General features: G+C 38.4%; 1 protein-coding gene across 1 annotated transcript in view; it reads right to left on the minus strand.

Moving 5' to 3' along the window:
- Positions 1-18,945, minus strand: part of PREP (prolyl endopeptidase) — a 111,193-nt gene that overhangs the window by 15,715 nt on the left and 76,533 nt on the right. The window contains exon 12 of the mRNA XM_010573445.1: positions 1,436-1,572. Within this exon, the coding sequence (XP_010571747.1) occupies positions 1,436-1,572 (137 nt within the window). The remainder of the gene's footprint in view (positions 1-1,435; positions 1,573-18,945) is intronic.

An 18,945-nucleotide genomic window follows, 5' to 3' on the forward strand; every position in this document is an offset into this window, starting at 1 on the left:
CTGCCATTCTTGCACAGTAAATCAGCATAGCAAAGCTTCCAGCAAGCACCAGGGCCAATGGATGGGAGGTAGAAGGTGGCACTGTGAGATACCTTCTCCTTTTGCCAACAGCCAGCTCATGTCAGCTCTGCAGTACATGAAATTTTATCTTAAATCAATAGATACGTAATATTTACTTTAAAAAAAAAAAACCATGGTAAGTTTTATCACAGTTTTCAGCATCTACAATAAACTGTAATAAATCAGTGCTTGAGTCTAATCTAAAAAGGAATTTAAAAACTATTCTGGTTATGTAATTGTGTGTCTCAAAAACCACAGGAAATTAAAAATGTAACTTTACAAGGCAGATAAAAAGCTTTCAAATAATCATAGAACACAAAGATGGGAGGTCCATTGTTATACAAGGTATTTGCTAGAAAGGATGAGAAACTGTAAATACTATCTAGAAATACAATCACAGCGGCCTGGAAAAGCAAGCACTACAAAGGATTTCAAGAATGTGCTGACTCTAAAGCAAGACTGGTAGCACCCAAACTTAATAGGATGGTTTCATAATAGATTATTTTTGTATTGGTGAGCTGCTCTTCTACCAGCTGAAGAACTGCTCTCCATTCAGTCCTTTGCATTTCTGTTTTCCCCTGCCTTGCTTAGGAGCATTTCTTATGTATTACAGAAAATCACTGCCTCTTGGTGAGTCTATTCAAATTCCCTTGATAAAGAAATAAGCCTTTTCTTTAAGGAGATCACCTATTCAATAAAGCTTATGGCTTTTGAGGGCTACAAATCCTGTTTTGCACACAGCATTTTTGGTTTACAATGCATTGCTTTGCATATGCAGAGCCCATATCCTGTGCATCTCAGGACAGAATCATCTTTTGTCTTTCCTCATCTTATGGGAACACAGTAGAATTTTGCTTCTGATGTAAACTCCTCAAAAGTATAATACGGAAATACAGCCAAATTTTAATTATTTACATTCATATAAACAAATATTTGATTTTCTATAATATTTTGACATAAGTAATTGTTCAACTTGGAAAAAAGAAAATTTCCTATGTTGTTAGTTCAGCAAAGGGCTCAAATGCTTGCTTAATATATGTCCATATGCTTTTCTCTTGAGCTCAGTGACAGACCAGGAAGAGGTTCAGGTGTAATCCAAAGGGCAGGGTGCCTGCTGTAAAGCTCAGAAGAGCACAGCCCTTCTCTGCTCTGACATAGATTTCTTCTGTGACCCTGGGCAAACCCCTTGAATTCAGAACTAACAAAGCAGACAAATCATGCCTGGACACTGATGTGCAGTCCTTATGGGCCCCATCTTGCTTCTCAGAGACCTGAAATGTATTACTCTGTCAGATCCATAGTCCAGCCTGCCCTCAGTCTGTGACAATTCTTAATACTAGATACTTCAGAAGAAGGTATAAATTACCCTGCTTACCTGTAGCTTGGTGTAATTGATATGTTGAAGCCTCCATATCCATACAAAAATGCAGGATGAGAACCATCCAACTTGATCCCTTTCTTGTGAATAATAAACATTGGGATCTTAGTACCATCTTTGCTAGGGTAGAAAACCTAAGACAAGAGAAAAAGAAATCTGAAATGCTGCTGTTGTCATAACTCTCCACAACTGCTGTTAACAAGAATCTGAGGTGATCACTTCCATGGTGTCCAACGGGTAAAACTTTCTGAGCAATCTGCACCAATTGCCCAGGTCAGGTTCAGTAATGGTCATCACCCACTTGGTTGCTTACTAGCTCTGGAAAATGTATCAAAATGAGACAATAGAAAGGGCACGACAGTACCATTTTTACATATCTTATCCATCAATTCTACATAAAAGGGGGGGTTAAGAAAATGCTACAAAACCAATACAATTCTCTAAAGGGAAGACTGGCATTGTAAAAACACAAGAACTGCACAGTCCATCATATATGAAAGCAGCAAAGACTGAGCTGGCAAGGAGAATGAACAGAACTAAAACCACATTTCCAATCTAAAATTATAATTTCTAGAAATCTTTCCTTTTAAAAAATTCAAAATTTCAGACACTAAAGAACACTGGACAGAGGAGAAACAAACTCATGGTAGAGTGGTGACTTAGCGAGACCCCACTAAACATTACATTGTTTTCAATAACAGAGAGCTATGTTACTAACAACTAAATATGTAAAACTCTCTAAAGATCTGGTCTTGTACCACTGAAATCACAGAGAATTCCTTTATATCAGTTGATGCAGCAGTCTTTGGTTGTAAAAACATAAATTTAATCACAACCAGCCAAAGATACTATAAGTCACAGTATTTTGGTTTTAGTATTAATACATTGGCATTAACAACGTTTCTCAGTGGAGTCACTCCACGCACGCATTTGAGTCAAAAGAGTAAATTTTGAGTAGCTGAAGACACTGTTTCTTACTAAGGCTTGTGAAAACAGCAAAAAGCTAACCACTCCATGCTTGTACATGCAGCATGAATTCACCAAAGCAAGTTTGTATCCAGCAAAAGTGGACTAAGCATTGGCCAGTCTTTCCAGGCTGTCTCAACAACCACTTCACCTCATCAGGGTGGTAACGTAAGCCACGACAGAAACTTCAGCAGCACTCGGAGCATTTTCAGGCATTACCTAGCAGCTAGAACCAGGAGCCCTAACACTGCAGAACCCCCAAACCCATCCAGCAAGACGACTGAACTACCTGCTGGCTTTCAGGAAATCAGCTCCCAAAACACCAAGTATCCACACAGCACATGCCTTCATATGCCTTTCTATTACTGCCACAGCACTGTGTGAACTTCAAAGCTAAATTCCATGTACACAAACATAGACTGCAATTGCTTAACACAGTTCCCATATCTTGTTTTGATGCATGTATCTGCCTGCATGCTCTAATTTAGTATCCAGCGTGTCTTATTTTGCCAGTCAAGCAAAACACATGGGTGTGAATGCAGTTTGCTGCTTGTCGTAAAGTTCTGGTTAACTACTTTTCATTGCTCTGGTTTTAGGATCATTATTTGCAGCTTCTAGACTAATTAGAACAAAGAAGAAGTAAATGAAGAATGACATTCTTATCACTTGTTGCATGTCTACAACCTCTGTGCTTTTGAAGGAAGTGGACCTACCACACTTTATAAAGCACACGATCAACAGAATCTATTTTTATAACACATTAACCTCAACAGTAATATGAACCTGTGCAACACATTTATTCTGAGCATTGCCTGTAATGTGAAACATGTAAATACACATGGCATGTTGAAAACAAAATAATCACATTTCATTTTAGTTTAGTCATTGCTAAGGAAATGTAAGAAATTTCAAATAAACCACATCTACCTCTGAAGGCTTCACCAAAACCTGTAGATATATTCCAGATAAAATTCAGTATTTCACAGTTCCCAGCAGATGGAAAAATTCAGAACAAAAGCCTAAAGGCTTTTTTACACAGAGGAAATCACTGTTTCCAACTACTGCCATAACTATATCTTTACTGAAAAAGCACTCATCAGAACTCACTGCAGTAGAATACAAAGGATTTTCATTTTAAGTATTTAGCTGAATACTATAAACAAATAAAATATCTGATGGGCAGGAGAACTGCTAAGGCTGGTGATGAGGAGTTCTAGAGAGACTCCTCTCTAAAATGCCACCCATCAACTCCAGTTGTTGCTGGCAATCCACCTGGCCCTCCTACGTTTCCAGCAACATACTGTTGTTGGCCAGTCCTTTCCTGATGATGAAAGGATGCCACTAATTTTTCTGCTTCTTTCTGAACAAGGGGCTTTTTATTTTTTTTTAAAACAGCTCTCCAAAACCTGACTTCAATAGGGCTTTTATCATCATCAGTTAAGATTAAATAACATATCATTAAATGAGAACTCAACGGAAAAAAAATATGCATGTCAAGGTGACATTTGCAATTTAAGAGTTTTCACTCCTATCTTTGCTAAAATAATGATTACCTCTCCCTCTAAGATGAACAAACGGGAGCAGGCTGGAAATCAATTCAGTGAAACACCGAGATATGTGAAGCTATTTAAGCTTCTCCAAATACACTATTTTCAACAACTGATTCAATCTCACCTTTAAATTAGGTGTTATCTCTGAAGCAAGTCCAATGGTTTATTCATGTAACCAAAAAAGGGACATGCTTCTATCTCGAAGATTAAGGTAAACTGGAAAGGGCAAGCCCTAAAAAGAAGAATTTCCCAAGATGGTATTTCATGCCTAATTTTAGAAGCTGTCAGCTTTTACAGCAGTAAATGCTCATAAAAGGGTACTACCGTTTTCTGCTTTATCACAGATTGGAGTGATCCTCTTGTACTGGTCGCGTTACATTACTCATTGCTCATATATTTTCAAATAAAGACTCATGTCACTACAGCCATTAGCACATATAAGAAGAGGACAAATTAGCAAAGGGATTTTGGAGGGAAAAGGATGGACAACAATGCTTCAGACATATTATTATGAATGCTGAAACTCACCATTCAGGGAGGGACATGCTAAAAATAAATATTTTCAGCCTCTAGGAATGCAACAGCAATGTTGTGTGGTTGACAGGGCACTCCTGCTGCATGCAACCCTCTGTTCTATTCTAGGAGCATACCACTGGAGCAGTATAGCAGTGCTGAAATAGTTGTAGCTCACTTCGTCTCACACTAATGTCCCTATCTGTCACATGGCAAAGGGGTCTCAGTGCCAGAAAGAATCACTTTCAATTCTGATGCCTGAACCTGAGGCATAAATTTATAGCCCCTATTCTTATTATTATGACCCAAGGAGAAAGCAACACTGTTTGCACAATTACTATAAACTACATGAAGATTAAGCTATATAAGCTACACAAACAACAATCTTAGTCATTCTGCTTTAGTGCATACATATATATTTAGAGTGTGATGTTTTGTGGTTTTGGGTGGTTTTTTTTTTTTTAAACTTAGCATTTGAAAGCAATTTACATTCCATCTTCATCTAAAAAAGACAACTGAAGTTTACTTCCAAGACAGTTTACAGAGCAAGTTTTACAAGTAAATACAGTTAATGGCTGTGTGATAGGATTTGTGAATTTACTTAGGAATTAAGTAGAATAAAAAAGTTCTGCACATTCATTCCTGGGGAGATCTTTGTCCTCCTAATTATTATTTGCTTTAAATGTGCAGTATTTATGTTAGGTGAATCTTCACTTAGTGAAGAGGTGAACAATCAGCCAGCATTGTAGACACAGACCTAAATTCAGAAAGTTTATCCACTTTTGCCTCTGCAGCGACAAGAAGCATCCTCTCCATCTCAAGTCACCAGGATGCTAACTAAGTATTTTAGCTTTTGAAAAGATAAGAGGATTTGAAAAAGAAACGTTGAAGACAAAGTTTTTCTTTCATTTTTCTATGGAGATAATATAGCCAGACATTAAGACTTACACACAGAAATAAAAATAATTTTCGCAATCATCCACTACACACTTCCCTTGTGAGTAAAATGAAATCAGTATCTTTGAATATTAAAGGAAGTGATACAATCATCACAACAAAAAAAGAAATAAAACTAATCTGCCTGAATAGTCACATTGTGCCACATAATTAAAAATACCTATAACTACTGAAATTGAATAGAAACTTCCATTTTTAAAAATTAAAAAACTCAGCAATTTGTTAGTACTCAGTTTCACTTTTTCTCCCTTTCAGAAATGTTTTCTCTGTTTATGTAATACAGAGATTAAAAGATCTAGGTGATTACAATTGTACTGGGAAAAACTGCATGTACACCTGAGATCATCTTCCTTTTACAAAATCAAAAATCCTTCTAAGCAAAAACCAACCCCAAATTTGTACAGATGTAAAATTAACCTTATAAAGGTAAGATTCAACACAGGGTTTTAAATACTGCTGTACAACACAAAAAATAATATTATCCAAACAGGTCTAATGCATATATTTTTAAGCTGTGAACAATATTTGAATGTCTAGAAACCTTTTATAATTTTTCTGACTCGCTCATTAATGGCAAGGAGAATGAAAATCCAATTAAAAAGCGATTAGTTTGGCTTTTCAGAAAGAATTATTTCCTGTAGATAATACATGAATTTTACATAGGAAAAGAAACGTTGACTTCTGGGACTTGAAAACACCCCCTAAGTCACAGCCGGCTAATTATTCTTAGAAAGCCAGTAGTGATTCTAAAACTGTCTCTCTCAACCTCTCTTTCAAGATTAGGTACTACATACCAGAGATATCAATTCTTTCCATGTCTTTGTGTGCTTGATCAAAGCCAGGTAAGAATTTCACTTGTCATTAGATTGACATCCATTTGCGAAATGCCAAAGAATTTTACAAAGAGCAACTAAAAAGGCATATAAATCACGGTGGAATACTTCTTATTAAAAATCCATGTTCAATAATTTAGGTTTAATAACACGGACAATGCCTTTAAAACGAGTTTTGTTCCAATGTCTTCTATATAGTTTTACTGAGATAATTCCTTTTCATTTGAAACAAATACAGGACGTAGCGGTCTTGTGAAATATAGCAATTGTTTTCTACCTCTAGAGGAGAGCGGCTGCCCTCACACACAGCTGCTGTGATTCCACTCGGGTCCACCACAAAGTTACAGGCAGCGCTAGAGAAGCACAACGCCCCGTCCAGCCCCAGCACCCACAGGCACGAGCGAAGCAGGCATGGCTGTGCTGAGCAGCCGATCAAAGGCAATGACTGCTTCAGTTTTTATTTCCTGGAACTGTGTTTCCAGCATCCAATTTCACGTGAAGTATTTCCTTCATTAAGCGTGAGATGAAGATTTCTCATCACACTTAAACCAACATTTGGGGTAGAGAAGCATATAGAATTTGTAGTAGATTACGCAGCGTCGCACATGTTTTCCCAAACATCACAAATACTTTGTTAAGGGCTCACCATTTTAAAAATTCCACCCAACTATCTTTGAAAGACAATGGGAAGAGTTAACTTAAGGGAATAGTCCCTGGAGAAAGTTTTCCTACACAGACGGTGGCATAGGGGGTGTTCAGACCTGTATTTAGGTACAGAGGTAATGGCACCTGAGGCCAAACAATGCTACATCGCAACACCTCCCGCTGACAAGCCCAGCTGCTACTCAGGGCTTCAGGAAGCAAGTCACAAAGACCCTGCCTACACACCAGCAAGTCTGAACACCTCGGCAGTGGCAGCCAGGGAGAAATCCTCTCCTAGAGATGCCAGGGCAGAAATCTCATTGATTCAAACAGAATCACGCGCTGCCTTCCACACCACCTCCCCAAAGCCCATTCAATCCTTCATTGCCTCTGACCTTACAAAACACCTGATGCTAGTCTGGGGCTAAAGACTATATAGCACATCACAAGCGAAACACCTTATTTACTGCAGCAGTGGCATGGCCCCAAGTATAAGACCACCAGTGGCCCCATGGGCAGCTCTGGCAGCCAGCCAATGGCCACCTGTAAGAGCAGCTCTTACTAACCACCAGTTTTTGCATTCCTATATACAGGATGAACCATAAGTCAGGAGAGGTAATAGGGAACTATTACCACTACACAGCAAATCCACAGGATCCGAGGTTTCCTTTCTTCAGAGGGGAATCCTCATCAATCTTCTTTAAGCCTCTTAAATTAGCTTCAAAGAAATTCTATGTGGGTTGCAAAGCTTGCTTAATACAGAACTGGACAGGGGCCAAAGTAACTCGGTACAGTAAAAATTCATGCAGGTAAAACTCAGAAGGAACACCACCCACTACAGACATTTGCAAAAGCACTATGAAAATAATCAAGAAACCTCTTAGAAGAAATTGTTTCACCACCCACCCACCGGGGACAAAAAGCAGTCTCATGCTGACAGAGGCGAAGTGCCAGGAGATGATCTTTTAGAAGAAATTCCTCCTTACTAAGTTCAGCTGCCTAGCTGCGAATGACTACAGGGAGATATCTCACAGGGTGGTGGGAGGAAGGAGGGGAAGGCAAGAGAAAAATACAGCTGAAAGTTCAGAAAACCTGCAAGACCAGCATGGCAGAAATTGCTTTTAAATCGCACTTTTCTAGATTAGTTAAAAGCAGCATTCCCTTTACATAAAGCCTTAGTGGTAAATGCGATCCAATGAGACATCCCCTCTACTCCGCTTCTGCAACCTGGAAGACTTCTTGCCTCTTCTCTAAATGTTTATTCTCTGCCCCTTGCAGTATGATCTCAGAACTTCCTGCAGCAGAATAATTAGCACCTGCTACTTAGGGTTATTCCTTTTCTTTCATTAATTTGCCTAAAGAAAACTTAGTATACAGTGTAGAGACAGACAGATATCAGATAGATAACATCTACCCTTTGAGTTAAATATACATTGCAGTCTTGTTAAACAGAAAAATGTCCCAGGGGGCCTTTGTAAGTTACAGTCTCTTTCTTGAATTACCTCTGTGCTTATGCATTCAAGAAATGTATTTACTATGAAGTAGGATAGCATGAGATAAGCAAAGGGCTGTCTCAATGAAAGTAGCACACCATTATAAATAAAAACATAAGTAACGTCTGCTGGCTAGTGCAATTTGTTTCATTAAATCAAGCTTTACTTCATTGAAAAAACTGCTCTGACGGGAGACAACTCACTGTAATAGTGTGTAGGCATTAGAAAGTAAATACTACTCGTCTCTACCATGCTGAAAATCAGTTCAAATTGTAATGAGAAACACTAAGAATAAAAACATAGAGGTAACTTACCATGGGGTAAGCAAGGGGGAGAACTTACTTTATGCAAGCTACTCCACAATAACTATTCTTCTTTATGGTTTTATACTGTAGTAGGTGCACACATCTAATTCAACATGCTGAGAAGGAGATATAATCATTCAGTAACTGGCTAATTCAGCTTTTCTGTTTCTGACTCCATCTTGCTCAAAACTTGCTTGGTTATCTCAACACAGCCCTGTTGTTGAGCTTTTACGAGCTTCAAAAAGATGACCAACCACTGTTGGTTTTTCTCCCCAATACAGGGGCATCTACACAGTTCAGGATGCTCAAATCTCACCTGTAAACCTGTATCCAAAAATTCTTGCACAGAACAAATTCAGTCTTGACAGTGGTGATGTCAAGTGCCCAGCTTGTGTCAAAGACCAAAGACCACCCACATATTCCATTTACACTGCCAAGAAGCTTTATTTCTGACTTTCAATAGCTGGACAATTTCAGAGCACTCTGCTCTCTTCCTTGGAGAATCATACCATGTTTATAGGTGTCAAGCTGGCTACCCAAAACCAGAGGTGCTATATATCACTAAACACCTACAGAAATTCTGCATGTGCCTAGTACAATATTGAAAAAACAGCTGATACTCTTCATTACTATTTTCTGGTTTGAAAGGAAACAAGAGATCATGTATACTGGACAATGCATGTTTCAAAATCAGTCCCAGATCACTTATGCTGTGACTATTTATTCTGAAGAACTTACTGGAATAAACAGGTCACTTAAAAGTATTGTGAAGCTTTTCCATGTGTGCTTTCTTACTCAAATTATAGCTACAAACAATTTAATTTCTGAGATTTAAGCTTGGATTCAAGGTTACACATTGTGCCCCTACATGATTAAAAAAAGGAAACTAAAAAATACCTTGAGAATAGTCAAGGATAAACTAAGGTCCTAGAAAATATTTGGGGTGCTAGCTTAGAAGAAAATAATTCTAAGAACCAGATGCTATTGATTTCAACAGTTGTGTCTTGGTGACCACCTCCTTGCTGTGGAGACAGTACTTCAGGCTCATCTATTGTTTTCAGATTTGCAGTACTCATTGTACAATGAAGAAAAATTACCCAGCGAGTAGCAAGACATTAAAGAGAATTATGAGAATGAGTTTTCGTGACACTGTTGTAACAATACTTAGGGAAAAAATTAAACCAAAACTGGTATAAAGCAACCCAGCAAAAATTTCACTTTACAGTGTGATTTCCAGACAGACGTCATAACCAAGACTTTAAGGTACTTCATAACAGGAACACCAAGAAGTGTGCTGATGCATGCCTGTAATGCTGTTGGAACAAGGAGGAGAAAAATGAACAACAGAAGAGGAATGCCTTTGTTTTTTAAAGCCATAAGACTACGGACAGCTTGCAGCAGTCTTTTTTCTTGGGCAAAATGTGATCAAGACAGCAAAATTCAACAAACTTGTATCAGCCATAAGGAATTCAACTACTAATAGATCAGCAGATCAAATGTCTAATGATGTCAAGTCAACTTCAGTGAGTGCTAACAGTTCAAAAACCCCTAGTAAGTAGAAGGAAAAAGTCAGGGATGTTCCCATTGGTAAAAGATTCCCTGATTTTAGGCATCCTACCATTATGCTTTAAAGCTTTTCTGCATTTTCTCTATTTTTAGCTGTTAGCAGTGATCACTGTGCACTATTACTTTCAAAAATAATTGACAAATTGGCTGAAAAGCAAGCAGTTCAGGGAGCTGTCAGAGATAATTTATCTATCAATTTCTCCCTGTCTGTGAGAATAGCAAGCCAGAACTAAGGAAATCATCTGTTTCTTTATATCATTCATCTACACAGTTGAAAAACTAGTTACTATGAATAATAATGGTATTTCCAAGAGGCTTCCCTTGTCCCATAAATTTCCTGGGAGATGTCTCAAGGACAGAGCAGAAATAATTAATCTAAGGAAAGATGATATTCTATCAGTACCTCTGGGCAGTGTTGATAAAATCAAATCATCTGCTAAATGAAGATGCAAACCAGATTACCCTTAATAAAATTGTGCACTGATGAATTTGTACTGGATCATAAACAGACAAAAGCCCATGGAAAAAAACTCACATAATTAGTGACTGAACTCTTTCTGGGTAGAAAGTGAACTGCTATCTTCCTTCCTTTTCCTTGGATAAAAATATTCTTTCAGAATGCCCCAAGATTTTGTAATTTAAAATTTTTACTGTTTCTGATCTTATACTGAGGGCTGACAAGAGAGTAATCTCCTGAATGATCCCACTCACATGTGTTCCACTTACACAAGTTCACAACTGCATTTCTGCATACTTATTGAAGCACTTTGTGTTTAGTTTGTCCTCTTTCTTCACCAGTGAATGACAATTTAAGAAAAAACAACCCACCAAATCTGTCTAGATAAAAAGCTATTGACTAAGAAGCCTTTTTAGCTCTGCCTTACCTGTTATTAGTACAATTTTTTTCTGTGTTTTGTAAAAAATGTAGACTATGCCATTGAAAGTGTCCCACAACACCAACATATTATTAGGAGGTGTGATTGTACCACAGAACACTGATAAGAGAGGTTTTCCAAAACCTCCTCATTTCTATCTAGTAAAAATTATTTTCTCAGTACAAGCTGAGCTTCTCACAACTACTGTATGATCGTCTTGGTTAACATGCATCCTTTTCTAAGGTAATCACGTTCACAGTGAAAGCAAGAGTCGTAGTTTTAGTTTACAACATATGCTATCATTTGCTTCCCTTTTTTCCTTTAAATGGCAGAGTCTGCTCCAAAGAGTGGCCACATAGCTTCATTTACTTTGCAGAGGCTCCTGGGTTATGAACAACTTAGTTACACTAAGTCTGAATCAAGTCTATGCAAGATCTCACTAACATTTGAAAATGCTATTTTCCACTCTCAACTCTATTATCCGTTTTCCACCAGGCTGATGAATGTTAATTAACAACAACAACAAAATCCTAATCCACCAAGCAGTTCCGGCCCTGGGTGAAGACACCAAGTATAATTTTATTGGGCTGCAGTGAGATAGATATATCTATCGATCTCAGAAGTTTATCTACATTTTTCATTAGTTCCAAGTATTACCAATTCTAATTTGTTTTTGTCTCCTATATGTAGTTTATGCATAGTTATCATTACTAATCTTCCAAACACAATTTATTTCCCTGTCCTGTTTTCAAGCTGTGGTTGGTAAGGGCCCTCCGATGGCCTGCATTTCTATGCTATCCAGCACACTGGTGACTGTGGTCCGTGACTAAGACTCCGAAGTGCTGTGATAACGCAAGTAAATAAAGGAGCAACAACCTTCTATTTTGTTCTCTGCAGGCTGCTCTACTACCTTAAACCTCTTTGCATCAGTTACCTGCCAAACCTACTAAATGACTGCATAAACTAGTTACCAACTTGTGTCTGCCTGGAGGCCTGCAGCTCTGAAACACAAACCTCCCAGCTCTGTCAGAGCTGTTTCTATTCTGAAAACACCCCAGTTCCCTGGTAGCCTACAGGGACACCATTCAGAATGAGAGATGCATCCACTGTAAAGTATTTAAATGGTATTTGGAGCTGCAGGGAAGCTTAACTGCTAACAGGAAACATTGAGACGCTGCAGAAAAGAGGGACAAGGGAGTGCTTTTTGGAAAGAGTAACAAACAGAAGGCAAAACTACCTGGAAAAGTAAAATGCAATGCAATAAAGCCAGAAATGCAACACACTATACTCTGACAGGTGCAATCACATACAGGATAGGGAACAACTAACTAAGAAATAATTCAGAAAAGTAACCCTTTCTGGTGTATTCAGTATTTGCAAAGCCTCAGCTAGAGTGCTGTGTTCAGTTTAAACCATGGCACACCATACGCTGAACATCTAAAAGAGATTCCAGGGAGAGAAAGAAGAGTGATAGGAGGCCCAGAAAATACAATCCACTAGAAAAACTGAACAGAATGCAGGTTTTTGTTTTGTTTATTCTTAGTCTAAAGGGAAAAAAATTGCAGGGACACATGGTGACAGTCTCTAAATATGCAGAAGTTTGCTGTAACTAGAAGAGAATTACCCGTGTTCCATGTCTGTCAGGGACACAAAGCAATGCATTTCAACTGTGGCAAGGGAATTTAGGTGAGATCTTGTGGCAGACACCCTGCTCCCTGCAAAAGCTTTTTAACAGTAAATACAGTGAGACACAGGGAGAGATTGCCTAGAGAGACTGAAGGCTTTTAAGCACAAGGCAGACAAAAGCCAGTCAGGAATGGTACAGGCAGAAGCAACCTGCCACAGAGCCCAGGACAGATCAGCATGCTCTAGCCTTGGTAGCCATGATGGCCAGCTTTGGGACATGGGTACATGCCCATGTCGTCACCACCGCCAACCACATTCAGGCACTGTAGTTTCTTCTCTTTCCCAGTTCTTCCATCCCTTGGTTATTACAGCAGCTCTGCTGCAGGTTTGTCTGTTCACAGCTGCAACCTGCTGTGCAGTAACAGCTGGTTCCTCTCTTCTTGCAGGAAAAGCCAGTATCCTGCCTCTTGGACTGCAATAGATTAGATGAGCTTTTGAGATTGTTTTTATCTATATTTTACATGGTTTCAAGAAGAGAGGCTTCAAAAGCAGAAGCAGAGAAGACAAAACTCTGAAAGAGAACAAGTGCCTTGCTTCTTGCTGCCTTTTACCTTTCACAAAACCATGATTGAGAGATGTGAAGGTCATCCAGAGAGTTTACATATAGAATAAAATCTACAGGAACAGCTGGTTAGAACATAGATACATTCAAAAATTCACCACTTGCACTGAGAATTTGTATTAGTTAAATTTCAGAAAATGGTTTAAATATTTAAATATTAAAAATCCAAATGTTAAAATTAAAAACAAGAAGAAAATCTTTTAAAACTTGCCCATATACATATTACAGATGTGTAAAACACCTATAAACAGAGAGCACAATATTTTATTCTCAAGTAGTATGGGTTTTGCCAACAAGTAAACAACTATAATCATTATTGTTCTGCAAATTTGCTTGAATTTAAAAACCATCCTGTGGCAGACAGAGATATATACCTGCATATATAACTCTTACTGAATGTAAATCCCCTTCCTTGGAAACCTAATGACTATTCAACAGACTTACACGACACTGCTAGCACAGTACTGAAAAAGACAACCAGAAGAGTCTCGTTATCTGGTGGCCTGGTAAAGGAATTCAGTGTGTTGCCCTGCTGGATCAATGGCTCAAATGCTGGCCCACACCAGTGATGACTGACAACTGCAATTATCTGATGATCTTTTGCTGGCAGCTGTGTGAATAAAACCAATGACTGTGGTCCCAGAGCGATCTATCCTCAATGCAGCATTACCATCACAATTTAACACCCTCCTGGGTAGGCTCCATGAGGCAAAGTAATGGGTGGGCAAATGAATAGAAAAATTCCCACACTTGCAGAGGAGCGCTCTCAATCTGAACAATGCTGGCACACCAAAGTTTGACATTTTAGCCTCAAAAAGGGACAGAGAAAAGAAAAGTGGTAGCTACCACTTCTTTCTTTCAGTAGAGGACTATACATGCAGTCCTTAGTGTGCTGAAATTTTCCATCTTTATGACTGCTTGGTCTAAGCGGGAATTAAACAGCCACAAAGAAGCTCTGGAGCAGTTTTTTTGTGGAAGCATCCTGTGCGTTTGATCCTCCACCACTGATGGAGCTGGCCGTTCAATCAATACTACACAGCCACACAAACACCATACTGATCAAAAGACAGTGTTTTGTCAGCACTTAATACTATTAGAGATATCAAGAGTGGGGGCTTTTTGTTGATGCTGAAGTTCTATGAACTGCTGCTACTTGGGTAAGACTTTAATAACTGGCTTGATTAAGTTTTCAAAACACATCTGAAGACTCAACTCTGAGGATCAGCAAAAAGCAGAGTAGCAAACCACTGCCATTAGAACAGCAAACCATCAAAACATAGCCCCAGTGCAACACCTCATCAACATGCAAGCACAAACAAATTTCATTCTGAGTGTTTCTGCTCCTGTAGAATGAAGCTAATAATACTCACCACCTTTGAGAAATAACACTGATATGCTTATACAAAAGGGAGAAGAAAAGTTGAAAGAAGATTCCCACTGAGAATCATTAAATAGAATTCTTACTTATCTTGTAAGGGAGTTAATTAAAACAGTAATATGTTCATGGTTAATTACTGGAGGTGAGATCAATCACAGAAATAAATATGAAAGCTGAAGAAAAAAGAGAAGGGAAGAAATCTTCAGTGATTCGTTTAGAAAGAGGACAAGAAACAAGCATTTTCACTACAACAACATTCTCATTTTAATCTCTCTGTATCAGCAAAGAATCTACCTACTGAGATTCCTGAAGGCTTTAACACACATGTCCATTTAAGGTGTCTGAGTGAATGACTTTTTAAATCTTCTTCCTGATCGCAAAATGTATTTTACCTTTTATTGTAAAAATCGAAACTATTTTTTATTCACCATTAACAACGCAATCATTTAAGACATGGGAGACTGTAAAACAATCCTTTAAGCTCCATTACAATTGCTTAAGCTCTTGTTTAAAAACTCCTGTGTGTAAAAAGGGATTCTCTACACTATGTTCAATGGTTACAGCTCTGTTATTTCATCTTGTGTTTTAAGGAATTCTGAGTAAGAAATGGAGCAAGGAATGCAACTTGGGATCAAGTATGCCAACTAACATCTCCATTCACTAGAAAAGTGGAAAACAAACCACTGAAGTTCAAACAAAAGTTCTCCTGAGTAAGGCATAAGAATAATATTTCACAATGAGTTTTAGTTAAACTACTAAGCAATTGCTTCTCTCATAGGCTTAAAACAAATGAATGTTTCAATGTTTTTATAACATCTTGAGCATGAAGGTTCTACAGACTCAAACATTTTAAGAAGGTCTTCAATTCCCTCCACACTTAGCAGAAAAATAAACAATCTAATATTAAACCTTGGAACTAGTGAATCACAAAGCCTATATGACAATCCAAATAACCACAGAGACTCGTATTTTAGTATTATCCCCCACGCTGTGTGGTCTGGTATTGTGCTAATTCTTCCTAAGAGCAGTTCTGTAGTCCTCCATCCCAAACCACATTTCCATTGTTCTGCTGAACAAAAGCTCCCAACATCCTAAACTGTGCAGCAATCCCCTGTGGTACGTAAGAAGGGGATAAAACAACCCCAGACATTTAGGCCTTAAAACAGGATTTAAACTGGATTGGTGAAGAAAGCAATGCAAAGTCCTATCACTTCATCCTCTTACTTGGAATAGAGAGATCTGGTTCCTACTCCAGACACTTCAGGAATATCATGGTCTGTGAGAATTACTGGTGTGAATTATCTGAAGTGCATTGGATGGGGCTGCTTAAATATAATGGGTGTAGAGCCAACTGCTGCTACTCTGCTCAGGCATAAGGATTTCCAAGTTCAAGACCATGTAAGGTCATTACAGAAAATCCTTCACTTGATACTTTTCTAGACTTAAAGTCCTTCATACTGACAACTTCCCCCCTTAAAATGGAGTGTACTGTGGCTGCAAATATGTAACATATTTAATATACAATCTCTTGCCTTTCATGAAATACAGGGCCTTACAACTAGAGGACCACATTTTCAGTTAATGTTTTTTCACTGACCTGCAATTCAAAGAGGTAATGGCAGATTAAAGTTGTAACAACCACATGCCAAGGGTGTAAGATGCTAAATTCACAAAGGCAAACAGCTAATACTGCCACAGTTGTCACTGTGATTTTTGTTGATGTCCTCCAGAGCGAGACTGTTGTCTTGGTGCCAAAACCACAGCCATTGCCAAAACACTGGCAGAGATCAGAGCTGAAGACTTCAGTCTTCTTCCTGGGAGCTCTGATGCAAGCAGCTCAAAGCTCATTTTCCCCCTGCAAGAGGGCAGGTGTCTGCCACACTGCAGCAAGCACTAAAACTGGTGCATTTGTTCACGTTCTCTCCTCCCCCCAGTATTTCTTCATTTTCTTCCTTACTGCAATATGGAACCACAAGGAAATAAAAGGAATAAAATAGAAACAAACAACAATAAGCAACTTCTTTCCCCCAAGTATTAATTCTACCATCCCATCCCATGAGATCAAGGCAGGATTCAAACCCCAAATACTGTTAGAAGCAAGAAAGTCCAGCTCCTCAAAAATCAATCCCCTTTTGGCTGTGCTGGATTCTCAGAAGGGGGAAGAAAATGATGCCAAAACAACTTACTCCCCTGAAGAAAAGGAGAAAATTCTTTGTCTCTGCTCAGAATCAATGTAAAAAGTACATGCCTTCTCTGGCATGAGAGTGCTTTTTCTTAACAGAAATAGGTTCAAAGCTACTGAATTTCTCTCCAAACTCCAGCGATCTATGCATATATACGTAGATAATGGAAAGAAACAACATTAAGACTATGTCCATAACTACACTGAATAAACAATGACATCAGCTCTTGCATTGCTAAGCAGGTTAAGCTTACTACAGCTTTCATAGGACAATGCTTTCCTCTGCTGCCCTCTGTTACTTTTTATTTTTATGAGGGAATCTAATGCTCATGGAATGACACCACCAGCAACGGCTAGGTCCAGGAATAGCGTGGGCAGATGCTGTGCACAAGTTTCTCCCACAACTCTGCCAATCAACCTCAAGTCTGACTCATCCTCTCTCAGTGCTGTATTTTCCTGAAACAGAGATTAACTGCTGTGCCAAACTGTACAGCGTAAAGTTCCACTAGGAATTAGAAAGACCGTAGACAAATTTTCCCTATCAGTGACTCATAACTTGAAATCAGTGCTGAAATCAGGGCTTTAAGATGGGGGCAAAAGACCAAACAATAAAACAATGAACTTCTCATGAAAATTATTTTACCTATGAAAATAATATCTGCAAAAGAAAGGGGAGGAAATTTATTCCAGCCCCAAGAAAAGAAATATCCTTTTTAAGATTTGTCCTTTCATCTCTGCAACAATATCTAAACAGCAGCTGCTTTTAAATCAAACTTAGTTGTAAAACTAAGTTTTGTTATGAATTTCACCATTCTTCTGCGAGAGCTAATCCAAAGTGCATCTGTCAATAGCAACATCTATTTTTGGTTCATCTCAGACTATCTTAAGGACAGTTCTGGAAGGTATTAAAAGAATGGCAAAAGGAGCCAAACAACATTTTTACTGTTCCAATTTCAACACTTATAAGCCTGCATATCAGCCTAAAAGTAGGTGAGTTGTGAGCCAGGCCAGAAGACTGTTTATCCATGATTAAGTGTCACTGTGAGGTGTTAATAAGGAGAGGTGTATAAGAACTTAGTTGGCAATTTTGTAAAGATAAAATAAAGGCTTTTTATTTAAAGCAGCAGTTGAGTTATTTATCCAGTAAACAGCTTATGGCAAGTGCCATTTGTAAGTTTCTGCAAAAGTGTTTTTTCCTCCTGTAAAACCCACCCTAGGTTATTTCCTGAAAAAGTCTGTCATTCTGACAAATGTAAGCGTGCAGGGAAGCAAAGACAAATTTCAAGAAGCATTTGGCAGAGGAAAAGTTATAAACACAACTTAGTATATCATTTAACAAAAGTAGCCAGGATAAATTTTTGATGTGTGGCAAGCATTTTAAACAGTCTGACTTTTTCATGAAGGTCACAGAGTCTTTCAAGTTAAGGGCATATGCACAGCTACTGCACAGTAAGTTAGACTATGTACTTGCAGGGTGTCACATAGAGCCAACAAGCTACAGGCATGCTCTTACCCTGGTGTAAATGTCAGGTACATGGAAACAGTTCTCCCTTCAGTGCAAGGTAAGCTGGCTAATTTGTTTTTACTTTGGGCTGCCAAAGGGTAATAACTTCACCACAGGTAATACAAAGCAGCTGCTCTACCATAAATTTACTTCATGTAGTAAACTTTTATCACTGGTTGACACTTGCACTGCACAGTATCTATGAAACACTGTAAAGTGGATCCAAAAGAACAAAAAACAGGCACTGTGGCATTTTCCAATTGCCATTAATTCAGGTTTCATATACATGTGATACCTTACACTTCAGTTCAAATCTTCTTAACTCAGTTATGTTCAAAGACTGCTAAAGAACAACAACTCATTAAAGTTTCATATATGCTACACAGACAAAGCTAGGAAGATTGCTAGTCTTAGCAGGTATTTCTTCAGCTATATGAGAATAAAGGAAGAACCTTGGCAGGAGACTTGCCTTTCATTAAGAACATGGATCAGGAC

Source organism: Haliaeetus leucocephalus, unplaced genomic scaffold (assembly GCF_000737465.1).
Source record: "Haliaeetus leucocephalus isolate CR32 unplaced genomic scaffold, Haliaeetus_leucocephalus-4.0 Scaffold384, whole genome shotgun sequence".
Taxonomy (NCBI): domain Eukaryota; kingdom Metazoa; phylum Chordata; class Aves; order Accipitriformes; family Accipitridae; genus Haliaeetus; species Haliaeetus leucocephalus.